The sequence below is a fragment of the Aegilops tauschii genome, chromosome 5 (genome assembly GCF_002575655.3).
Source record: "Aegilops tauschii subsp. strangulata cultivar AL8/78 chromosome 5, Aet v6.0, whole genome shotgun sequence".
In the NCBI taxonomy this organism is placed as follows: domain Eukaryota; kingdom Viridiplantae; phylum Streptophyta; class Magnoliopsida; order Poales; family Poaceae; genus Aegilops; species Aegilops tauschii.
The window spans coordinates 456,778,593-456,804,835 of NC_053039.3; the positions used below are offsets into that span (position 1 = coordinate 456,778,593).

Consider the following 26,243-nt stretch of genomic DNA (forward strand, 5'->3'; position numbering starts at 1 on the left):
TCTCATTGAGGATTTTTTTTGCTTTCCTTTATGGGTCCCTTCATTTTTTAGAATCAAAGTATTTGCAAACCGCAGTATTATTATGCCTAGAGAACCAATACTTCATGATTGGAAAAAGAGGTCCAACCCTCTTTTTATATACTTCAAACATAGTGTAGTTTTCTACATATTAAAGTATATAAAACTACACTTTTGACTAAAGCCAAACATCTCAAAGTATTTGATACTTCAATATTTCTGAAAACCAAAGTATTCTTGGAATACCTAAAAAATACAGAGCTCTCAAACCAAAGCCGTGTACAAATGTACAATATGTTCTTATTTTTAGAAGGCATCTATGAACACATCATTTTTAGTTAGTTTGGTTAATTTTCCCCACGCCAATTAGCCGTGTCTAAACTTGGGACAAACAAAATACAAAGGGAAATACAAACATAACAAAGCATTAATATAACACACATAAATTAACTTAGATAGTAGGGTTGCTAGGGCAACAAACATAACAAAACATTAATATAACACACATAAATAGATAGGGTTGCTAGGGCAACATAAGTTCCCAAGTTCTTACATAGCTAGGTCGGGCAACACGCACACCAAACTCACACTCACACTACATAGTAGATAGGGATAGGGTAGCTAGGGCAACACGCACACCGCCGGCTTCACCGTCTTCTTCGCCGTCGGCTTCAGTACTCCTCCTCCTCAAGGCCGTTGTCGCCGACGTAGTACGGGAGGCTGTGCATGCGGTTGCGAGCGGGGAAGACGCTCTCGAAGTCCGTGAAGATGTTATGGGTGGTGAATGCGATGAACTCGCACCCACACCAATACACCTTGCCGAGCAAGTAGTAGGCATCGAACCTGTTGGTGAAGTGGACGACGAGCCCTACCACTGGAGCATTGGCGTGGGGACGCTGCTCCACGAGGTTGAACATGGGCGGCGAGCCCAGCGGGAGGTGGTGGAAGCCCGCACGGAGGAACCCCCGTGCAAGCTCAGTGCTACCCCTCCAGCGTGAGATCGCCCACACGCGGAGCGATGCCTCGACGACGACGTTGGCGGGGTACCGCCGTTCCGGCACGGTGGGCGGCGCTTGGAACGTCGGCCCGTTGTACTGCATCTTGAAATGCTTCGCTGAGTGGAACGGCTTTGGCTTTTGGGGGAAGAAGAGAAGTGGGAGGCGCAGATGGATCTGTAGAAGAAGAGGCAATGAAGGGCAGTTTAAATAGCCAGGAGAGACGAAGTGGGTACACGCGCAAACGGCGTAGATCATGACTCAGTGCGTGCGTGAACCGATGCGATCATAAATGTGTGAACGTGAATCCATGTGAACGTGCTTTGCGTGCTCTGCGTTGGCGGCTGCCTGCCTCCCCCTTCTGCGTGCTCTGCGTTGGCGGCTGCCTGCCTCCCCCTTCTGCGTGCTCTGCGTTGGCGGCTGCCTGCCTCCCACAACTGAATCGAGCGGCACTCGTGCAGCGTGAACCGATGCCTCGACATAGACGCGAGCGTGCGTGCAGCCTGCCCCTTCTGCCACCGGCACGTATGCATGCGACGCGTGAAACGACGCTGCGGAGCGACTAAATCCACCGGCAACCGGGCGGCAAGGATCGATGCGTGTGTCTCGGCGTGCATGCATGCATTTAGGTCTAGGTCACTAGATGCGTGCGTGGCGGTGTTCGCATGCATAGCAGGCTAAATCGATGCCAAAGCCGGGCATGCATAGCAGGCTGCATCCATCGATAGAAGGCTTTTTTAATTTATTCCCAACAAACTAACGGGCCCGTCCTATGAACACAAACACGGCCCAACCAGCGAAGCCACAACCACAGTCAACAGAGTCCAACGTGGCCCCACAAGTCAGTTAACGGCCAAGACGGCAAACGTCTGTTATGAACATTTGTGAGAGTTTCAGCTAAGGGAGTGGGGAAAAGTGAGCAAAAGTTTGAAGCGTGGGGAAAACTGAGCACAACTAAGGAATTGGGGGCACAGATGGAATAAGCCCAATTAAAATTGGCTTTGATATACCTTGGGATCCGGGTGGATTCACTACTTGAGCACTATATGCCTAGCTTAATGGCTTTAAAGAAAGCGCTGCCAGGGAGACAACCCGGAAGTTTTAGAGAGTCATTTATTTCTGTTGGGTGCTTTTATATAGTTTAAAAACAAAAAAAATAAAGAGGGGAACCCGAAACTTTTCAAAAAGAAAAGCGAAAGTGAGAAAGACGAGCATTGTTGAAGTGGGAGCTAGCCTTGAACTTTGTTCATGCTCACGGAAACTTTGTGAATCTTGATTACAGAAACTTTTCAATAAAAATAATTATCCCCTTGTACAATTCCATTGTATTATAAAAATAATGTGCCAAGGTTTGCCTTTAGGATGTTTACAATGCTTGTTGGTTTGTACGGTGCAGGACAGAAACTTTGGCTGTAGTGCGCGATTTTACTTTTTTTACTGGAACGTCAAATGGTTCTGATTCTTTTTGCACTGTATTTCTATACAATTTTTTTATTTTTCCTAATTTTGGCAGAATTTTTCAAGTATCAGAAGTATGGTGAATGTTCGGATTATTACAGACTGTTCTGTTTTAGACAGATTCTGTTTTTGATGCATAGTTTGCTTGTTTTGATGAAACTATCAATTCCTATCAGTGGATTAAGCCATGGAAAAGTTATATTACAGTATCTATAATGCAAAAAAAAAATATGAATTGGTTTGCAACAGTACTTAGAGTAGTGATTTGCTTTATTATACTAACGGATCTTACCGAGTTTTCTTTTGAAGTTTTGTGTGGATGAAGTGTTCGATGATCGAGAAGGTCTCGATGTGAGAAGAAGGAAGAGAGGCAAGAGCTCAAGCTTGGGGATGCCCAAGGCACCCCAAGTAAATATTCAAGGAGACTCAAGCGTCTAAGCTTGGGGATGCCCCGGAAGGCATCCCCTCTTTCTTCAACAAGTATCGGTATGTTTTCGGATTCGTTTCATTCATGTGATATGTGCAGATCTTGGAGCGTCTTTTGCATTTAGTTTTCATTTTTATTTTATGCACCATGCTGGTATGAGATAGTCCTTGGTTGATTTATAGAATGCTCTTTGCACTTCACTTAAATCTTTTGAGTATGGCTTTATAGAATACTTCATGTGCTTCACTTATATCATTTGAAGGTTGGATTGCCTGTTTCTCTTCACATAGAAAACCGTCATTTGTAGAATGCTCTTTTGCTTCACTTATATTTGTTAGAGCATGGGCATATCTTTTGTAGAAATAATTAAACTCTCTTGCTTCACTTATATCTATTTAGAGAGTTGACAGGAATTGGTCATTCACATGGTTAGTCATAAAATCCTACATAAAAACTTGTAGATCACCGAATATGATATGTTTGATTCCTTGCAATAGTTTTGCGATATAAAGATGGTGATATTAGAGTCATGCTAGTGGGTAGTTGTGGATTAGTAGAAATACTTGTGTTGAGGTTTGTGATTCCCGTAGCATGCACGTATGGTGAACCGTTATGTGATGAAGTCGGAGCATGATTTCTTTATTGTCTTCCTTATGAGTGGCAGTCGGGGTCGAGCGATGGTCTTTTCCTACCAATCTATCCCCTAGGAGCATGCGCGTAGTACTTTGTTTCGATGACTAATAGATTTTTGCAATAAGTATGTGAGTTCTTTATGACTAATGTTGAGTCCATGGATTATACGCACTCTCACTCTTCCATCATTGCTAGCCTCTTCGGTACCGTGCATTGCCCTTTCTCACCTCGAGAGTTGGTGCAAACTTCGCCGGTGCATCCAAACCCCGTAATACGATACGCTCTATCACACATAAGCCTCCTTATATCTTCCTCAAAACAGCCACCATACCTACCTATTATGGCATTTCCATAGCCATTCCAAGATATATTGCCATGCAACTTCCATCATCATCATATACATAACTTGAGCATTCATTGTCATATTGCTTTGCATGATCGTAAGACAGCTAGCATGATGTTTTCATGGCTTGTCCGTTTTTTGATATCTTTGCTATGCTAGATCATTGCACATCCTGGTACACTGCCAGAGGCATTCATATAGAGTCATATCCTTGTTCTAGTATCGAGTTGTAATATTGAGTTGTAAGTAAATAAAAGTGTGATGATCATCATTATTAGAGCATTGCCCCAGTGAGGAAAGGATGATGGAGACTATGATTCCCCCATAAGTCGGGATGAGACTCCAGAATTTACAAAAAATAAAAGAGGCCAAAGAAGCCCAAAAAAAGAGGCCAAAGAAGCCCACCAAAATAATAATAATAAAATATTAAAAAAGAAAGAAAAAATGAGAGAAAAAGAGAGAAGGGGCAATGCTACTATCCTTTTACCACACTTGCGCTTCAGAGTAGCACCATGTTCTTCATATAGAGAGTCTCTTGGGTTATCACTTTCATATACTAGTGGGAATTTTCATTATAGAACTTGGCTTGTATATTCCGATGATGGGCTTCCTCAAATGCCCGAGGTCTTCATGAGCAAGCAAGTTGGATGCACACCCACTCTGTTTCAGTTTGAGCTTTCATATACTTATAGCTCTAGTGCATCCGTTGCATGGCAATCCCTACTCCTCACATTGACATCAATTGATGGGCATCTCCATAGCCCGTTGATTAGCCGCGTCGATGTGAGACTTTCTCCTTTTTGTCTTCTCCACACAACCTCCACCATCATATTCTATTCCACCTATAGTGCTATGTCCATGGCTCACGCTCATGTATTGCGTGAAAGTTGAAAAGGTTTGAGAACGTGAAAAGTATGAAACAATTGCTTGGCTTGTCATCGGGGTTGTGCATGATTTGAATATTTTATGTGGTGAAGATGGAGCATAGCCAGACTATATGATTTTGTAGGAATAACTTTCTTTGGCCATGTTATTTTGAAAAGACATGATTGCTTTATTAGTAGGCTTGAAGTATTGTTGTTTTCATGTCAAATGATAGACTATTGCCTTGAATCACTCATGTCTTAATATTCATGCCATGATTTGATACATGATCAAGATTATGCTAGGTAGCATTCCACATCAAAAATTATCTTTTTTAACATTTACCTACTCGAGGACGAGCAGGAATTAAGCTTGGGGATGCTGATACGTCTCCGTCGTATCTACAATTTTTTATTGTTCCATGCCAATATTATAAAACTTTCATATACTTTTTGGCAACTTTTTATACTATTTTTGGGACTAACATATTGATCCAGTGCCCAGTGCCAGTTCCTGTTTGTTGCATGTTTTATGTTTCGCAGAAACCCCATATCAAACGGAGTCCAAACGGGATAAAAACGGACGGAGAATATTTTTGGAATATTTGGAGAATATGGGAAGAAGAATCAACGCGAGACGGTGCCCGAGGTGGCCATGAGGCAGGGGCGCGCCTGCCCCCTGGGCACGCCCCTGACCCTCGTGAGCCACCCGTAAGGCGGTTGCTACTCTTCTTCGGCCGCAAGAAAGCTAATTTTGGGAGAAAAAACTGGGCGAAGGTTTCAATCCAATCGGAGTTACGGATCTCCATATATATACGAAACGGTGAAAGGGCAGAACACGAGAACGCGGAAACAGAGAGAGACAGAGAGACAGATCCAATCTCGGAGGGGCTCTCGCCCCTCCCACGCCATGGAGATCATGGACCAGAGGGGAAACCCTTCTCCCATCTAGGGAGAAGGTCAAGGAAGAAGAAGAAGGAGGGGGCCTCTCTCCCCCTCGCTTCTGGTGGCGCCGGAACGCCGCCGGGGGCCATCATCATCACGGCGATCTTCACCAACACCTCCGCCATCTTCACCAACATCTCCATCACCTTCCCCCTCTATCTACAGCGGTCCACTCTCCCGCAACCCGCTGTACCCTCTACTTGAACATGGTGCTTTATGCTTCATATTATTATCCAATGATGTGTTGCCATCCTATGATGTCTGAGTAGATTTTCGTTGTCCTATCGGTGGTTGATGAATTGCTATGATTGATTTAATTTGCTTGTGGTTATGTTGCTGTCCTTTGGTGCCCATCATATGAGCGCGCGTGTGGATCACACCATAGGTTAGTTGTATGTTGATAGGACTATGTATTGGAGGGCAAGAGTGACAGAAGCTTCAACCTAGCATAGAAATTGATGCATACGAGATTGAAGGGGGACCAATATATCTTAATGCTATGGTTGCGTTTTACCTTAATGAACGTTAGTAGTTGCGGACGCTTGCTAATAGTTCCAATCATAAGTGCATAGAATTCCAAGTCAGGGATGACATGCTAGCAGTGGCCTCTCCCACATAAAACTTGCTATCGGTCTAGTAAAGTAGTCAATTGCTTAGGGACAATTTCACAACTCCTACCACCACTTTTCCACACTCGCTATACTAACTTTATTACTTCTTTATCTAAACAGCCCCTAGTTTTTACTTACGCGCTCTTTATTATCTTGCAAACCTATCCAAAAACACCCACAAAGTACTTCTAGTTTCATACTTGTTCTAGGTAAAGCGAATGTTAAGCGTGCGTAGAGTTGTATCGGTGGTCAATAGAACTTGAGGGAATATTTGTTCTACCTTTAGCTCCTCGTTGGGTTCGACACTCTTACTTATCGAAAGAGGCTACAATTGATCCCCTATACTTGTGGGTTATCATCACCTTCGCCATACCACCGTCGAGTGCTCAGCCTTCAGCGTCAGCCGCGCAGACTCCAGCCAATCCACCTTCACGTTTTGCTGCACATCACGTCCTAGAGGACCAGGTGGGTGCTGCCAAAGAGGCTATACGCCAGGCGGGCATTATGATGGAGCAGATGAAGATGGTCCGGGAAGCCATCCAAGCTGCTTATGACGCCAGCTCAGCCCTTCAGAGCAACGTCCAGGTTGGTTGATCACCGACTGTCTCTTTAGCTTGCCACTTGTTCTGTTAGGATATGCTACCTGAAAACTTCCTTTAAAAAATCTTTTCATCTATCTGTGTTTCGCATTTGTACACCCAATGGGTGTTTTGACTTTCCACTGAGCAAATTTGTATCTTGAGTCGACTAGGTTGTGTCGATTGGATCTTTTAACTAGTGGGGGCACGCTGAGTGCACCCACTGGGTGTAGTCCCCGAGACTATAGTTGACTGCGGGCAGTCGACTGTAGTCTTAGAATTAGAATTTTCTCACTCGGCCTGGTCATACCATGTCGAGTGGAACCTGAACCAGTGTGGGCATGCTTAGTGCACCCACTGGGTGTAGTCCCCGAGACCGTGGTCGACTGCGGGCAGTTGGTGACGGTCTGAGAACAACTTGCTTCTTTTTTTTACACTCGGCCTGGACAGACCATGTCGAGTGGAAACTGGACTAGTGGGGGCATGCTAAGTGCACCCACTGGGTGTAGTCCCCGAGACTACTGTTGGATGTTTGATTCGGCAGTAGTCTTAGATCTTGCTGAATTTATCAGACCATTGCTCTAAAGTAACCAGTATTTCCATCTGTCGATTGACTGTCCTTTGATTACAGAAATCTTGTGAACTTGGAGCTCGTTTTGCTGACCTGGAGAAGAAGCAGATTCAACTCAACCTCGATCTGGAGCTGGCCAAGACAAATCTGAAGAAGGCCAAGGATAAAGCTGCTGGTAAGAAAAAACTTGTCGACTGATTTGTCCCTGAACTGGATTTTATTTTGCTTTTTCTGAACCGAGCGTTGTTTGTTTTAGAGAAACTTAACCAAGCTCTGGCGAAAAAGGACCAAGATCTTGCGGCCGCACAGAAAACAGCTGATGAGAAAACTGCACTCGATGAACAGAAGCTAGCTTCAGTCGGCAAACTGGAGGAAGAAAACGCCAAGCTGAAAACTACCCTTGATGAAGCCAATAGGGAAGCGACTCGCCTGAAGAAGGACAAGAACAATCTGAACGAGAAGATGGAAGGCATTGCTCGCAAAAGGGACGATCTGGAGAACTATCTGGGAGATCTTGCTAAGAAGCTGTTCGTCATGCTTGAAGGTATTTTCTTCGACTCGACTGACTTGTTACTGTCGACTCGACGTACAACCACTGACTCATCTTTGAATTGTGCGTGCAGAATTTTGCCAGAACTGCGAGGAAGAGACTGGACGAGTTGAGACAAGCTTGGAACCCATCCACTCTCCAGTGAAGGACGAAGCTTCCATGAACGTGCTCTGACTGGAATCTCGCATTGCTGGTGTTGTCAACTATCTTGCTCGACTGAAAGTCGCAATGTCGCAGATCAACACAGCTCTCTGGCCCAGGGCGACACTCCAAAATGACCTCGAGTCTCTGATGACTCAGCTTAATGAAGTTCCCGGTCGAGTGCAAGAATGGAAGAAGTCTTCTGCCCGGTGCGGCGCTGACGTGGCTCTGTCCTTGGTTCGTGTCCACTGTAAGGAAGCACGAGAAGAGAAGCTGGCAGCGATCAAGGTTGCCAATACCAAGAAGCACGACTTCCAATCTTTCTTGGAGACCTTCATTGCTGCTGCCACTCAGATTGCCGACGGAATCGACCTGGACGAATTCGTCGAGCCTGCTAGCCCTCTTCCTGCGGAGTGAACAAACTTTTATGCCTCACCTTAAATTTGCCTCGGAATGCCGAGTGATTTTGTAGCCGTTAAACTCCTTCGGGCTTGATGCCCACGTACTTTAATCCATGGTCCGGAACCTTATGATTTATCTGAATTTGGTTTATCTCCGAATATGCTTGTGTTTGCTATCGAGTGGAACTTGTCCTTCACTCGGAATAACCTTTGTACTTGAGATGCAGCTCTGAGGAGGAGATTCCAGTCGTCCTGCATCTCGCCGACCTTGCGGATAGGGATGGAGCGTACGTTATACTTGTGGCGTAGCTCTGAGGAGAAGGTTGCAGTCGACCTGCACCTCGTCGTCCTTGTGGATAAGGACGGAGCGTACGTTATACTTGTAGCATAGCTCTGAGGAGAAGGTTGCAATCGACCTGCACCTCATCGTCCTTGCGGATAAGGATGGAGCGTACGTTATACTTGTGGCATAGCTCCGAGGAGAAGGTTGCAGTCGACCTGCACCTCGTCGTCCTTGCGGATAAGGATGGAGTGTACGTTATACTTGTGGCGTAACTCCGAGGAGAAGGTTGCAGTCGACCTGCACCTCGTCGTCCTTGCGGATAGGGATGTGTTTCAAACTTAGGCGAGTACTGGACTGCAGCTAAGCCCCCGAGTGAGAGGGTTGCTCACCACTCGGTAGGATTTTTCAAACTTAGGCGAGTACTGGACTGCAGCTAAGCCTCCGAGTGGGAGGGTTGCTCACCACTCGGTAGGATTTTTCAAACTTAGGCGAGTACTGGACTGCAGCTAAGCCCCCGAGTGGGAGGGTTGCTCACCACTCGGTAGGATTTTTCAAACTTAGGCGAGTATTGTACTGCAGCTAAGCCCCCGAGTGGGAGGGTTGCTCACCACTCGGTAGGATTTTTCAAACTTAGGCGAGTACTGGACTGCAGCTAAGCCCCCGAGTGGGAGATTGCTCACCACTCGGTAGGATTTTTCAAACTTAGGCGGGTACTGGACTGCAGCTAAGCCCCCGAGTGGGAGGGTTGCTCACAACTCGGTAGGATTTTTCAAACTTAGGCGAGTACTGGACTGCAGCTAAGCCCCCGAGTGGGAGGGTTGCTCACCACTCGGTAGGATTTTTCAAACTTAGGCGAGTACTGGACAGCAGCTAAGCCCCCGAGTGGGAGGCTTGCTCACCACTCGGTAGGATTTTTTAAACTTAGGCGAAACGGATTCGCAGCTAAGCCCCTGAGTGAGAGGCTTGCTCACCACTCGGTAGGATTTTTTTAAACTTAGGCGAAACGGGTTCGCAGCTAAGCCACCCACTGGGGGATTTAGAGAATAAAAAAGGAACAACAATCATTTATGAGACTGTAAAACTGTGTCTTTGATAATAGAACTAGAAGGTATTTCTTATTACACCTCAAAAGTGTGAATGCTTAAGTGTAAATGGGGCGAGCAGCTCCACATTCCAAGCGCGTGGCTCGTCTTTCTTGTGCTCGATGTTGTAAAGGTGGTATGCTCCGTTGTGGAGCACTCTGGTGACGATGAAGGGGCCTTCCCAAGAAGGAGCAAGCTTGTGTGGTTTCTGCTGATCCACTCGAAGAACCAAGTCTCCCTCTTGAAATGCTCGACCCCTCACGTTTCTGGCGTGGAATCGACGCAGATCTTGCTGATAGATGGTCGACCGGATCAAGGCCATCTCTCTTTCCTCTTCTAGGAGATCAACTGCATCTTGCCGTGCCTGTTCTGCTTCATCTTCTGAGAAAAGCTTGACTCGGGGTGCATTGTGGAGCAAGTCACTTGGAAGTACAGCCTCAGCTCCATAGACCAGGAAGAATGGAGTTCGGCCAGTCGACCGATTGGGAGTTGTCCTCAATCCCCAAAGCACTGATGGAAGTTCATCGACCCAGGCGCCTACTGCGTGCTTGAGATCACGCATCAGTCGGGGTTTCAGTCCTTTGAGAATCAATCCGTTTGCTCTTTCAGCTTGTCCATTCGACTGGGGGTGGGCGACTGAAGCATAGTCGACTCGAGTACCTTGGGAAGCACAGAAGGCTCTGAACTCATCAGAGTCGAAGTTCGACCCATTGTTAGTGATGATGCTGTGCGGAACACCATATCTGAATGTCAACTCTCTGATGAAGCTGACAGCAGTACTGGCTTCAAGGTTTTTGATAGGCTTGGCTTCAATCCATTTGGTGAACTTGTCGACTGCCACGAGCACATGAGTGAAGCCGCTCCTACCAGTCCTCAGAGGTCCAACCATATCCAATCCCCAAACAGCAAAGGGCCAGACGAGTGGAATGGTCTTCAGGGCTGATGCAGGCTTGTGAGACATGTTGGAGTAAAACTGGCAACCTTCACATTTGTCGACTATTTCTTTTGCCATCTCATTTGCTCGTGGCCAATAAAATCCCACTCGGTATGCTTTGGCCACAATGGTCCGAGAGGATGCATGGTGACCACAGGTCCCCGAGTGGATGTCATTGAGGATCACTCGACCTTCTTCTGGTGTTATGCATTTCTGGCAGACTCCAGTCACACTTTCCCTAAACAACTGTCCTCTTACCACAGTAAAGGCTTTGGATCGACGAACGATCTGCCGAGCCTCTTCTTCGTCCTCTGCGAGTTCCTTTCTAAGAATGTATGCGATATACGGTACTGTCCAGTCGGGAGTAATGACCAAAACCTCCATGATCAAGTCGACCACGGCTGGGACTTCAACTTCAGTCGGATCAGTGGCACTCTTTGGTTGTGGGGGCTCTTCAGTGAAAGGATCTTCTTGAACTGAAGGTGAATGAATATGTTCCAAGAACACATTGCTGGGAATGGCTTCCCTCTTGGAACCTATCTTTGCCAGATCACCAGCTGCTTGATTTTTCAGACGGGGTATGTGATGGAGCTCTAACCCCTCAAACTTCTTTTCTAACTTTCTCACTGCATTACAATAGCCAGTCATAGCTGGGCTTCTGACGTCCCACTCCTTCATCACTTGATTGACCACTAAATTCGAGTCGCCATAGACCATGAGGCGATGGACGCCGAGTGAAATGGCCATACACAACCCGTACAGAAGTGCTTCATATTCAGCTTCATTGTTGGAGGAGTCAAAGTGAATCTAGAGAACATAGTTGAGTTTGTCACCTCGGGGGGATACCAATACCACCCCAGCACCGGAACCATTCAACATCTTGGATCCATCAAAGAACATGGTCCAATGCTCCGAGTGAATCTGAGTCGGAAGTTGCTGTTCGATCCACTCGGCGAGGAAATCTGCTATTGCGTGGGACTTGATAGCTTTCTTTGCCTCAAACTTGATATCCAAGGGAAGGAGTTCAATCGCCCACTTTGCCACCCAACCAGTTGCATCTCTGTTGTTCAGAATCTCTGATAATGGTGCGTTGCTGACGACTATAATGGAGTGATCAGAGAAATAGTGTACAACCTTCTTTGTGGTCATGTAAATCCCATAAACAAGCTTCTGATAATATGGATATCTTTGCTTTGATGGAGTCAGAACTTCAGAAACATAGTATACTGGGCGCTGAACTTTATAAGCTTTTCCTTCTTCTTCCCGCTCGACCGTGAGTACTGTACTGACAACTTGTCCAGTGGCTGCAATATAAAGCAGTAAAGGCTCTTTACTGATTGGGGCAGCAAGCACCGGCTGGGTGGAAAGCAGGGCTTTGAGCTCTGCAAACGCTGCATCAGCTTCAGGAGTCCACTCGAACTTATCATACTTCTTCATCAGTCGGTAAAGAGGCAATGCCTTTTCACCGAGGCGAGAAATGAATCGACTCAAGGCGGCCAAACAACCAGTAAGCTTCTGGACATCATGCACATGCACAGGGCGTTTCATCCGGAGTATAGCACCAACTTTCTCTGGGTTAGCGTCAATCCCTCGTTCGGAAACGAGGAAACCGAGTAACTTTCCGCCAGGAACTCCGAATGTGCACTTTGATGGATTAAGCTTGATATCATACCTTCTGAGGTTGGCAAAAGTTTCAGCAAGGTCAGCCAGCAGATCGGAACCCTTACGTGACTTGACCACAATGTCATCCATGTATGCTTCCACATTCAGACTGATTTGAGTGAGCAAACACTTCTGAATCATCCTCATGAATGTGGCTCCGGCGTTCTTCAAGCCGAATGACATGGTGACATAACAGAAGCATCCGAATGGAGTGATGAAAGCCATTTTTATCTCATCGGGTCCATACAGTCGGATCTGATGATACCCGGAATAGGCGTCCAGAAAAGACAACCGCTCACACCCCGCAGTCGAGTCGACGATTTGGTCGATGCGGGGGAGAGGAAAATGATCTTTCGGGCATGCCTGATTGATATGCTTGAAGTCAATGCACATGCGAAGTGAATCGTCCTTTTTGGGGACCATGACAACATTGGCGAGCCACTCAGAGTGGTAAATCTCTCGGATGAACTCAGCTGCAAGGAGCTGAGCCACTTCCTCACCAATTGCTTTTCTCTTCTGTACGGCGGACCGTCGAAGATGTTCCTTGACTGGTTTTACTTTCGGGTCGACTCGCAAACGATGCTCAGCCAGTCCCCTGGGTACACCCGGCATGTCAGAAGGTTTCCATGCGAAGATGTCCCAGTTCCCACGGAGGAACTGGATGAGCGCTTCTTCCTATTTGCTATCGAGTGAAGTTGAAATATGAGTAGGAGCAGCACTAGGATCGGTCGGGTGAATATGAATCAGCTTGGTTTCACCGGACGACTGAAATGCAGAATCAATGGCAGGCTTCTTGGAGCGCAACAAATCACTCGGATCTGCGTTCTTCCGGTATTCTTGCATTTCGACTGCTGCCATTTGTGCATCAGCGATTTTTGAGCCCTTCTGGAAGCACTCTTCTGCCTTCTGCCGATTGCCAGTGATAGTGATCACTCCTTTGGGACCATGCATTTTCAACTTGAGGTACACGTAACATGGTCGAGCCATGAAACGTGCATAGGCAGGCCTACCCAGAATAGCATGATAAGCACTCTGGAAATCCACTACTTCAAATGTCAACTTTTCTTTGCGGTAATTCTTGGAATCACCGAAAACCACATCAAGGGCAATCTGGCCGAGTGATTCAGCCTCCTTGCCAGGTATGACGCCATGGAAACTCATATTGCTTTCAGTAAGCTTGGACATCGGAATGTCCATTCCCTTCAAGGTCTCGGCATACAGGATATTCAGGCCACTACCACCATCCATCAGCACTTTAGTCAGTCGAGTGCCTTCAACAACTGGGTCGACCACCAGCGCTTGTCTCCCAGGGGTGGCTATATGTGCTGGATGGTCAGACTGGTCGAATGTGATGGCAGTCTGGGACCACTTCAAATAACTTGGTGTTGTCGGAGCAACCATGTTCACCTCTCTGTTGATAACTTTCAGTCGACTTTTGCTTTCAACATCAGCAAAAATCATCAGAGTGGAATTGATGTTGAGAAAACCATCATCATCTTCTTCCCTATCCTCACCCTTGTCCGACTCCTTTTCCTTCTCCTTGGGTTGGTTCTCTCGGAACTGCTGGATCAGGAGCCGACACTGTCGAGTGGTGTGTTTAGGGTAAATGAGATTACCCTCTTCATCTTTTTTGGTGTGAATGTGGCATGGTAAACCCAACACATCATTTCCATCTTGATCTTTCACTTTCTTGGGGTTCCACGGCCCTTTGGGCTTCCCCTTGAACTTCCCTTGAGCCAGAACTAAAGCTTTGCCAGGAGCTGCTGGTTTGGCCTTGCGTTTGTGTTTCTGACTGTAATTCCCTCCTCCGGTTTCTTGGGCGACTGTTTTGTGCTTGCCACTCCGGAGTCAGTCTTCCTCTTCACCATTAGCGTACTTGGTGGCGATCTCCATCATCCGACTCAGGGACATATCCCCTGTCCGACCGAACTTCAGGTTCAATTCTCGATACTTAACACCCTCCTTGAAGGCACAAACTGCTTGGTGATCTGACACATTCTCCACTGTGTGGTGCAATGTGATCCATCTCTGGATATAATCTCTCAAGATCTCATTCGGTTTTTGCACGCAGGACTGCAACTCTGTTAACCCTGCTAGTCGTTTGCATGTACCTTCAAAGGTTCTAACAAACACTCGGGCAAGTTCCTCCCAACTATATATGCTGCCAGGTGCTAACTGATTCAACCATGCTTTGGCCGAGCCTTCCAACATCAGAGGAAGGTGCTTTATGGCCACTTCATCATTGCCGCCACCGATCTGTACCGCCACTCGGTAGTCCTCAAGCCAAGTGTCAGGCTTGGACTCACCAGTGAACTTGCTGACTCCAGTCGCCAACCTGAAGTTGGGAGGAATCACTACAGCCCTGATGGCTTTGCTGAAACACTCTGGACCTGAAACATGCACTCTGCTGCCAGTCGGATAATCTCTGTCATGGCCTTCTCCGTGTGCTCTGTTCCTGTCAACCAGACCTTGAACGAGAATAGATCTCGCATCAAAGCCCGGCTATCTGGGGTCGACTGGAATTCTTCGTCCACCACTGTGAGGGCGTCTGTCATCGTGTTGTCGAGGCACATATGACCCACTCCTCGGGGGAGGCGTGGGCACTCGACGACGGTCATCGTGGTCGAGTCGGTGATCATACTGCTCACAGTTTCTGTATTGATCTCGCCGGTCTCCACGTCCCTCATGCCGCGGGGGCGATCTTGGGCTGTGAGCCGACTGAACGGTGTCTGCCATCACAGATATGCTATGAATCCTATTCTGCGACTGAGATACTGTTGTGTTCTGCTCTCCCACTGCCCGGAGTAAAGCCCGGATCTGCATCAACCCTCTACCAGCTTCCGACTGGGAAGGCTGAATCGACTCTGCTATTCGGGCTGCAGCTATGAGATTCCGAATCGGATTTCGGTATACCTGAGTTGGAGGTGGAAAAAGCTGTCGTCGACTAGACTCAGGAATCCGCTGCCGAGCACGCTCGTCGAGTGCGTGCTGGAGGTTCTCCAGTCGAGTGCGCTCAGCCAAGTTGGCCAGGCGCACCTCCTCCAAGGCCTGGGCCTCGGGGGTTTCTCCAACGATAGGAGTGTGAAGTGCATCCATATTGCAGCGGCGGAGCTCTTCCCTCTGCTGCGAAGAAAGAGGCTCGGGCCGGTACTCCTCGTGAGCACGCGACGGATCGCCACCGCCATCACCACCGTCGTCGCAGGGGAAGCCAGGAGGACTGCGTGGTCCATTGACCATCAAGACTTCCGCCGCGGGATCACTGCTGTCGCACTCAGATGCGGTCTCGACGGAGCCAGTCGACAGGTTGAACAGGCCGTAGAGAGTTTCGTTGGGCTCGATTGCCGCGACTTGTGAGGTGGCCGATTGGCGGGCCACTGCGTGCCTCACCCACAGCTGGAGCCGCGACCGACCGGAACGCTTGCGCCGGCGAACAGCGGGGAGCGAGGACGCCACAGGAGCCGACCGATACTGAGTCGACGGCTGCCAAAGAAGGACACCGCGGACGCACGCGCGAAAGTGTGTCGCCCCACGGATGGGGAGCGCCTTGACGTCTAGTGGAGCCTCTTGAAGCCAGGCGGAGTCGTCGGCGACGAAAACAAGCGCGCCGAGACGGATCTCGCGGCCCTCAGCCATTCCTCCGCCGGAAACCATGACGATGGGAATCGGAAAAAGTCGCAACTTCACCAACAAGTCGCTAAGACACCTGCCCCACGGTGGGCGCCAACTGTCGTGGATCTAAGACTGACAGTAGAATGGGGGGGTAGGTATGTAGAGGCAAGATCCTAGCTATGGCGAAGTTGTACACACGAGTTTTACGAGTTCAGGCCCTTCGCGGAGGAAGTAATAGCCCTACGTCTCGGTGCCCGGAGGCGGTCGACTGGATTATGCGTGTGTGTGTGTTACAGGGGGTGCAAACCCCTGTGCTAGTGGAGGGGGTGGCTTATATAGAGTGCGCCAGGACCCCAGCCAGCCCACGTTGCAAGGAGTTCAATGTACATAAAGAGATAGCGTTACAGGTAACGTCCGTAATAAAGTGCTATAGATGATCATTAAGTCTATGAGTAAACGCCCGACCGTTGCTGTGCAGAGTGACTTTAGATCTTCTGTATGTCGAGTGGTTTTTGTTACGGTCGAGTGACAGTGATTCTTCCGAGTGGAATGTTTCTGGTCGAGTGGATGATGGTACCCTTCGAATGCTTCTGACTTTAGGGTGATGTCCTTGGGGAGGGCGTCTTGGTCAGGCCTATGACCCTACCCTAGTTACATAGCTTCATCATGTCCCTCTTGTTCTCATGCTCATACATGTGGGAAACAACCTCCCTTATAAGGACGTCCAACTCCTATCAAACTAGCAATGCGGGCTAAACTTTAGTGGCACCCCTTGCCTTGCACGAATGGGCTAAGTGAGCCTCTAGGATTTACTAGGAATTTCTAAAATTGCTATTGGGTTGTCCCAAAATAGACAATTCCAGCAGGGAGATGGGCACCTCCACTATGGTGGATCCGAAGGGAGAAATCTCTTGTGTCTTGTGTCCTTAACACACCCAATACAATGGTAAATTGTATACGTGCACTAGTTCGGCGAAGAGATGGTGATACCACTGGTACAACGAGCTGCTATACAAAGGGTTTTTAGCCCCTTTCCGCGACGACATTTTGAACCGTCGCCTAGTGAGTGTGGGCGATAGGGGGATTCTTCCCACACGACCCAGAAATCGTCGGGATAGGCCCTCCGGTCACACACGCCGGGCAAAATGAGCTCATGTGCGACGGGCTAGCGATCAAATACGATTTTACGTACAGGTGTGTTAACAAAAATACAATTATACAGGCCCAATCGTTCATAATATATATTTTGTGTTCGTGGGTCCTTCTGTGTACGTTAACTATTTTGTTTGAGCCAAGCCCAAAGTAGTTAAAGAAAATACCCAACCAAACAACCAACTAAGTGTAAAACTTAACAAACAAAAATGCCCAAAAAGTTAACACCAAAAAAGTTCAAAAATATTTCAAAAAATATGTTCATAATTTTTTTAAACACTTAAAATCCCCCCCCCCCCCCCCAAAATCACTTTTTACTTAAAAAACCATTTCGAAATGTACAACAGAAATACATACTTTTCAAAATATATATTTTATAGAGTATGTTCCAATTTTCATAAAAATGTTAACTATTCCTCAAAGGTGTTACATTTTTAATGAAATATTCAGTTTTATTAAAAAAAAGTAAATTTCCATGTTCAGCATTTATTAAAATTAGATATAAAATGGCAAAAAATGACACATCAAGCATGTTCTACCATTTTTATCGCCCAGTGCAACGCACGGGCATTTGTACTAGTTCTATTAATGAACCCAACTAACAAGTCATATTTGCTATAGCCTAGAAGTTTCTGTGAAGTTGCCCTAATATACACTAGAAACACTATTAAAAAATTGTTATTGTATATATGATTTAGAAATATATACCATGATCCAATAATATTAAAATATATATGAACACACACGCATAGATATGCAAATATATGTGTATATACTATATAGTTTATGCAATATTAGAAAATTAATTCGAAGATTTTTATTAACAAGAGACTTTTTGGTACATTACACAATTTAAATTTTGCAGAATCAAAAATTTCAATGATATACATTACACCTGTATAAAAAGGAATAATTATTATTATTTGGAAACATTGTTATGTGCATAAGTAACAACATTATATTAATTAAAATTGGAATATGGTATACTTAGTTTAAAATAAGTATAGGAGTTTAGTATAAAAACAATTATTTTACATCGCCCCGGGCCAAAAAATGTTTGGACCGGTTCTGTGTGAGCTGACCGGCGTGGACAGCGGCAGGACGTAAATCCGGCTATCTTATATCTCGTTTTGGTTGATGTGAACCTTGGTCTTCTATTGGTTTGATTGACGGATCTTTCTTTTGGTCGATGAGGAATCGAACGATGGTTTGATGATGTCAATTTCCCTTGGTTTAGCGTTTCTGTTTGCACCACAAGCAACATTTGTCCACCGCGGCGGATTTGCTGAATGGGCACTCCGCTACAGCACCACCGGGAGCACCGGCGAGTGGCCTTCATTTATTTGCTTGTTTCCTTTTTGTTTTGGATTTTGCGCCGATACGCTGGGCGGTGTGGGTATGCTTACGGCCAAAGCGGCGGAGATTTGCAGGGGAGCTTGCGCCGACGTGTCATAGGATGGCAGAGAAGCTATGCGGATCTCAAAGCTATAAAAGAGGTAGACATCCATGGGGAACCAACAGAATGGAAAGCTGGTTTGATGGGCTATTTTTCCTGGTTTATCGTTTCCTTTGGCATAGCGAGTAACGTTTGTCCTCGGCAGCCGATCTGTAGGTTGGGCGCTCTACCGCAGCACCACTGGGAGCACCGGCGAGTAGCCTTCATTTTTTGCTTGTTTTCCTTTTGTTTTTGTTCTTGTGCCGGTGCGCTGGGCGGCGTGGATATACTTACGGCTAAGGCAGCCGGGATTTACAGGGGAGCTTGCGCCGGTGTGTCATAGGATGGCGGAGAAGCTCTGCGGGGTGGACGCGCATAGCTTGTTCTCGAAGCTATAAGAGAGGTAGACATCCATGGGGAATTAAAGGGATGGAAAGATGATTTGATGGACTATTTTCCCTGGTTTATCGTTTCCTTTGTCACAACGAGCAACGTTTGTCCTTGGCGGCTAATCTGCAGATTGGGCACTCCACCGTAGCACCACCAGGAGCATCGCTAGGTAGCATATATCTGCTTGTTTTGTTTTAGTTTGGTTCTTGCGCTGGTGCACTAGGTGGCGTGGATACTCTTACGGCCAAGGCGGCGGGGATTTGACGGTAGACATGGTCTAGCGCTTGCGCCGGCGTGTCATAGCGATGACAGAGAAGCTATATGCAGCGTGGACGCGCATAGCTTGATCTCAAAGGTAGACATCCATAGATTTGTTGGTGGTGTTCCGAGATTGATTTGTCTACCAAAGAGACTAGCATTTTAACTCCCGAGGGCAAGGGCACCCTCACCGTTGGCTGTAGATTCTCATTCGCGATTCAAACCCTGCCTACTATACGTTGCGATTTTTACATCTCACACCAACCCAATCAGCTAGCCGACTGTAGATTTTGTACTAGAGGTTTTCTATTTCGATTTTGAACCTTTTAAACTTCACAAACCAATTCCTTTGCACTAAATTTCATGCTTATAGAATACACAATTCGTTTCTTTAGGGAACCGATCTCACTTTATTGAATCACAATGTTGGATGGTCATGACTCATGACTGATAGTAGAGCCGGGTGCAAACAAGAGATAAGGAGTGGAGAAATGAGAAGTGTGCATTGTTCGATCGGGTTCAAGTGGTTTACCATGCATGTCAGCAACACTTGCGCCCACCAGCTTGAACCTAACTTGCTGTCCGGATATGTGTGTTTGGCTGTTAAAATGCACGCCAGTGGCAATCACTGCTATTGGATATGTCAGTTTGGCTATTAAAATGCACTAAATTTCATGTGTTAAGTAGTTTGATTTGAGAAACATAGTTTTGTTAGAATACACCATTCATTTTTAGGGAGCCGAGCTCACTTTATTGAACCAAAATGTTGGATGGTCTCTGCTGATAATAGAGGCGCGTGGGAATGAGAGATAGGAGGAGAGAAATGAGAGCATGCACTGTTTGGCCGGATTCCAGTGGTTTAACATGCTGAACTAGACATGTTCATGGACAACTCGGCCATAAGCATGGATGTCTACCTCTAAGGGTATCTCCAATGCTGGCCCTCAAACCGTCCGGATCCGTCTAGACCAGACGATCCAGATCGGTTTTGCCATCGAACATGGTACTCATCTATCCGTAGACCGGTCTGGACGCCCGTTTCCAGCAAAGCAAAATGTGTGTGTGTTGGGGGGGGGGGGGGGGGTCGTGGGCGTCTAGATCGCTGTCACACACGCGTCGGACAACCCGGTTTGACGCGAAACCCTCTCCCTCGTCTGTGCACTTTCCCGCAAAGCAATTGTCGTGCATTCATGTTGGTCAGCGCCGCTTCAGAGTATCAGCGCCGCATTAATGCCGACCCAGAGCGCACGCGACCTCTCACTGGAGCTGGCATTGAAGTGGTGCGCCGACATAGAGCATGCTTGCCGGGGATGCTCTTTTTCCTTTTTCGGGAAGCACAATTGTTCTTCTCGCAGAAACATAGACCGTGCTTTTCCCTTTTCCAAGAAACACAAGTATTTTTTTCCTTTTCGGGAAGCATAATTGTCCCATGGAAGCGTAGGTTGTACTTTTCCCTTTTGCGGAAACATAGCTGCGCTTCTCGCGAAAAATCACTACTTCCAAAAAAATTCCATCAAAACATAAAAAACCAAGCAAAAGCCGAAAATAAAAATAAAACCGGAAAGCATGTGGAGAAAGAAAAAATCCTGAGGGTGCGCCCATCCTGCGACGTGGCGGCGGTTGGGCGTACCAAGTGGCATGCTCCTAGTCCAGCAAAAGTGACCCGCTGGATTTCCCACGAGAGGGTACACTTTATTATGTTTTTTAGGCTAAAAATGCTCAGTTTTATTCATTTGATAAAATGATCATTCAAATACAACTTAAATCCTGGCCCGGCCCGTTAGCGAACCTTTAAAAGAAATTAAGAGGAAAAAGGTAGCCCAAGCTAGGAATGAAACCCTGGACTTATAAATTGTTGCATTTTAGCGCTGCTAGCCAGTAAGCCTCGACCAAGTTCGTGTTAGACTTATAGGGCGCCACGTACTTAAGGTAATTTCTTCACCATTTTTTTTCTAATTTTTGTTTTCTTTTTGTTTTAACACTAGTTTTTTTCCCTTTTTCCTCTGTTTTCGATGTATTTTCAGTTTTCTCTATTTTTATTTGTTTTTTGTTTATTCTTGGTTTTCATTGACTTTTTTATTTTCTTTATTTATCTTCTATTTTTCTTTCTTTTTTGTTGATCTTATCTGGGTTTTTTTGTTTTTTAATTTTATTCTTCTCCGTTTTTTTTTCAATTTTGTTTTTCATTTTGTTCTTCGTTTTCCATCATTTTATTTTTTATTTTGTTTCCTTTTCTGGTTTACTTCGTTCTTTAGATTATTATTCTACATTTTTGTATATGTTAACAAAAAATTTCTAATACACGTCTAACTTTTTCCACTAGGAATTAAACATTTTTTAATACACGTTGAACAGTTTTTTCTTGACATTTTTTATATTTTGAAATGCTTGGTTAACATTTTTCATGTAAACGATTAACATTTTTTTAACAGATGGTCAACAATTTTTCTATATACATTTAATATTTTTTAAATACTTGTTCAATATTTTTTTGAAATGCTTGGTTACAATTTTTATAGACATGATAAAAAATTCATCATTTACTTAATAAATGGATAACATTTTTATTTTTAGAATTCACCGAACGCTTGATTAACATTTTTCAAATACTTGTTCAATATTTTTCAAATACTTATTCAACATTTTCAAATATTTGTTCAACAAGTTTCAAATACTCATTCAACATTTTCAAATACTTGTTCAATATTTTTCAAATACTCATTCAACAATTTTCAAATGCTTGTTCAACATTTTCAAATACTTGTTTAACATTTTTCAAGTACTCATTAAACATTTTTCAAATACTTGTTCAATATTTTTCAAATACTTATTCAACATTTTCATATTGGTTCAACGTGTTTCAACTACTCATTCAACATTTTCAAATACTTGTTCAACATTTTTCAAATACTCATTCAACAGTTTTCAAATGCTTGTTCAACATTTTCAAATACTTATTCAACTTTTTCCAAATCCTCATTAAACATTTTTCAAATACTTGTTCATATTTTTCAAATACTTATTCGTCATTTTCATATTTGTTCAATGTGTTTGAAATACTCATTCAACATTTTCAAATACTTGTTCAACATTTTTCAAATACTCATTCTACATTTTTCAAATAATTTTCCAACATTTTTAGAATATGTTTTATATAGTGATTTTGCAATATATATTAAAATATTTTAAAGTATAAACAAAAATAAAAAATAAAGCAAAAAAGGAAAACAGAAAATATAAAAAACCAAGAAAAACAGGCTATGGCTTCCCCGGCGCGTGGGCCGGTCCACCTTGCTCGCCCCCTTCATCGAGTCTGGAATAAATCAAATCTCAATCTCCAAAAACTTGGGCCGTTTCTTTAGCAAGTTGGGCCCATTTTGGAGCAACTGCTTGGGCTGTACGGCCTCGAATAAACGGGTGTGTTCAGCCCACAAAAGTCACCCGAAACGGACAGAGCGAAACCCTCTCCTCGCATTCCCCCGAACCCAAACTCCCAACCAATGGCGGCCACGGCGATGGAGCACGACGGCGGCGCCGAGGTGGTGGTCACCCCGGGGGAGCTCCTCGGGCCCTCCTCGTCCCTCGAGGCCGGGCGCGGCGCCTACGCCGACGGCCGCTCCGTGCGCGCGTCGGTCACCGGCCGCCGCCGCTTCGTGGCCCCCGCCCCCGGCTCCTCCGACCAGGTGGGGTTTACCTAGGGTTTCTGGGGCGGTCCGTCCCTTCGCTCCTCGCGCTGCTGCTTCTGATTGATTGGTTGGCTCGTTTTGGTTTGGCTGCAGAGGTCCACGGTGGAGGTGGTCGGGCACAAAGCGCACGGAGCCGTGCCTCAGCCGGGGAGCATCGTCATTGCCCGTGTAAGATCTCTCTCTGTTTCCAGGACAACGTTGATTGGAGTAGATTGATGTGCCGAGGCCGCGTTTTGTTCCATCGAATGTTGTTAGCTTTGCTTGGATGCATTTGTGTACCCGTCGGATGCCGTGGTTGAATTAGGGGCTGGATACTGTTGTTGTCTGTAATCATGCTTCATGTGGATATATCCGGCATATGTGGGTGGCAGTTACTTAAAATTATTTGAACTGTTAGAACACTAGAATGCAACGGCATTGCCTGTGCGAATAGACTCACCCACATAGAAATTACTTTTCCCTGTTAAAGGTTGAACTTGTTAACCTGTATAGCCTCACTGACTTGAAATTCAGGTAATGTTTGTGAACAACCAGCCTATTGTTCGTGTGTTGAGCCTAGCAGTAAACAAGTTCATATATGGCTGCTTGCTCCCAAACAATATCTGGTACATGTATGAAGATTTCTTTGTATCATCTCCTTATTGACCTCCGGAGATGACTTTACGTAACGAATATGGGGAGTTTGGTGTTTCATGGAAAGAGAACCTGGGCTTGCCCTCTGATTCTAAGCAAATAAACAGGGTGAAAATATCTTACATCTATATCTGTTTTTTTAGCAGATACTATCTCTTGTTCATAACTATCTTACCATCATTTTTTCGCATGTGTGGATATTCTGCTATAGGCAGTGGCACTGGTCAACGTCTCTTACTGTAGGTGGTTTAGCTGAAAGAGATTTGCATGCCAACTTCTTTTTAATTGCTGATGAAGTGCTAATTGATTGCTTGTTTCTTTTGCAGGTGACTAAGGTTATGGCTAGGATGGCTTCTGCAGATATAATGTGTGTTGACTCAAAGGCTGTCAAGGAAAAGTTCACTGGCATGATAAGGTATTGGCCCGTAGCTGTTATGCTGCCATTTGGTTCTGATCTTCATAGATTATTTGTATGGCTTTGCTTTTGAGTTGATTGCCAAAGTGTTTAGAGTCAATTGCTTTTGTTCATCATTTTTCTTGTAGATAATAGACAGTGTATTGCAGGGAAGTTAGTTCCTCATGCCAGGCTCTTATGTTTGTAGGCAGCAAGATGTTCGTGCAACTGAGATTGACAAGGTGGATATGTACCAGTCCTATCGACCTGGCGACATTGTCAGAGCTCTGGTTGTATCCTTTAGGGGGGAACGTTGTGTCCTATTTGTTTTCTCTTGGAGTCTTGGTCATGTGTATCTCCATGCTTCAAGTCACTTTATTTCCAGAAATTATTCATTTGATTATTTAGCAACCAGCTTCCAGTCTTGCCAGAGTACTTGATACTTTTCACCAGATTGCAAACCTTACATCACGCTGAAGCTCTCTCTTGGTGATGCAAGGGCATACTACCTTTCGACTGCCAAGAATGAACTTGGAGTTGTTTCTGCCCAAAGTATAGCTGGTAAGCTTTCTATTACTGCCATGCCCAATTACTCACCATTAATTTCAGGATGCAAGTATGCCTCGTGAAGTGAGTGTAGAAATTCGTTACAGTTGTTCCTAATATTGTATGATTCAGGCAGAATTGTGCTAATGCTGCTACCCTTGTTTTTCTCTATATAGGTGGTACGCTGGTCCCAACCAGTTGGACTGAGATGCAATGTGAATTGACTGGCCAAATTGAGCAAAGGAAAGTTGCAAAGGTGGAATAGATCTTGTTTACTTTGCCAGTTAGGAAGGTAAATTTTTTGGTTACAGAGCTGTTTCTCTCCTTCCAGCCTCAGGCCTCGGACTGTTTCAGTTATGTACTAAATGATGTGCCCTTATTTTACTAGTGGAAGCAGCTACTAGCCATATTTCTAGTGTATTGCCTGTAATGTATTGATATTCTGTACAGTGGCTAGTTGGCTACTTCAGCCTAGTCTCTGGTTTACAAGTTCTGCTCCGCACAGTGCACACTGATGCAGCCATTGATTATTGTCTAGCTCACTGTTGATCAGATTGCAAAAGTTCAGTAATCCAGTAAATGTTTCACTGGTCTACCCCTCTATCCACTGTACCATGCTTTCAAATGTTCATCGCCCCTATACCATTCCATTTTTTCTGCCTACCTGTACCTCCACCGGAAGTTTGTGGGTGTACTTGTAATAATCTCCTTATTGTCACTTTACAGGTTTTGGCGGTGTACGATATGTTCGATCGATCAATGGCGCTTGGTCCTCTTGACATGATCACTGCCACTTGATTTAGCACATTAACCTTGCTCATGTGGTACAACTTTGAGTGGGCTTTGATGACATGATCACTGCCACTTGATTTAGCACATTAACCTTGCTCATGTGGTACAACTTTGAGTGGGCTTTGATCGTGTAATACAATTATGCCCGTTGAATGTTATTCAGGCCTTTATGTGAGATTCTGATGCTCCGGTGTTCTTAGGTTTGTAAAAGTTGGAAGTTTTGGTGGAGGCTAGACTGACTATGGAAAACTTGCCATCGAATTTTTTTCTTGCACACACAAAAAATGTCAAATTCTTGCACTGGAGACTTTACAGTGACAATTAAGGACGGTTTTACTGACACAGTGAAATTTGGGATTACCAGATGTCCAGTAGACTAATTGTCGTTTACGGGTCAGAGCAACAGTTTAATGCTGACCTGGAGCCTGGCCGGGCCAGTGCTACTTCAGCTGGTCGATAGCATTGTCGACCTCTCCAACCTACTCCCTCCGATCCAAATTACTCGTCGTGGTTTTAGTTCAAAAATTTGAACTAAAACCATGATGAGTAATTTGGAACGGAGTGAGTACTACCCAAGGTGGCCGGCCTGATCTCCCCCAAAAACTTAATTACTCTCGCTGCAAACTGCATGGTCAAAGCGATCTCGGAGGCCATGTGCATGTCTGAAAATGTTCTGAGAACATTGCCTTCGCCACCGAGCAACAAAGCGATTAATAATTTGCAGAAGGCTTTCAAGTTTCAAGGGTAAAAGATTGTTGTAACATTGTGAATGTGCGAGTAATGAGTGGTAAACCCTGAAGCTAAGTACTCCCTCTGTCTTAAATTAGTTGACTCAGATTTGCCATAGACATGG

The 26,243-nt window shown here is 45.4% G+C and overlaps 1 protein-coding gene across 1 annotated transcript; it reads left to right on the forward strand.

Moving 5' to 3' along the window:
• Positions 1-22,791: 22,791 nt before the first annotated feature.
• On the forward strand, positions 22,792-25,565 carry LOC109774601 (uncharacterized). The gene is made up of 7 exons (XM_020333347.4): positions 22,792-23,022; positions 23,119-23,193; positions 23,985-24,073; positions 24,261-24,345; positions 24,532-24,613; positions 24,775-24,890; positions 25,325-25,565. The coding sequence occupies exons 1-6, from the start codon at positions 22,840-22,842 to the stop codon at positions 24,861-24,863; spliced, it is 603 nt and encodes a 200-aa protein (XP_020188936.1). The 5' UTR covers positions 22,792-22,839; the 3' UTR covers positions 24,864-24,890; positions 25,325-25,565.
• The last annotated feature ends 678 nt before the right edge of the window (positions 25,566-26,243 follow it).

Coding starts and splice junctions, on each gene's coding strand:
- LOC109774601 (XM_020333347.4), top strand. CDS start 22,840: ATGGCGGCCACGGCGATGGAGCACGACGGCGGCGCCGAGGTGGTGGTC. Junction 23,194..23,984: donor GGAGCATCGTCATTGCCCGT/GTAAGATCTCTC, acceptor TTTCTTTTGCAG/GTGACTAAGGTTATGGCTAG. Junction 24,614..24,774: donor TTCTGCCCAAAGTATAGCTG/GTAAGCTTTCTA, acceptor TTCTCTATATAG/GTGGTACGCTGGTCCCAACC.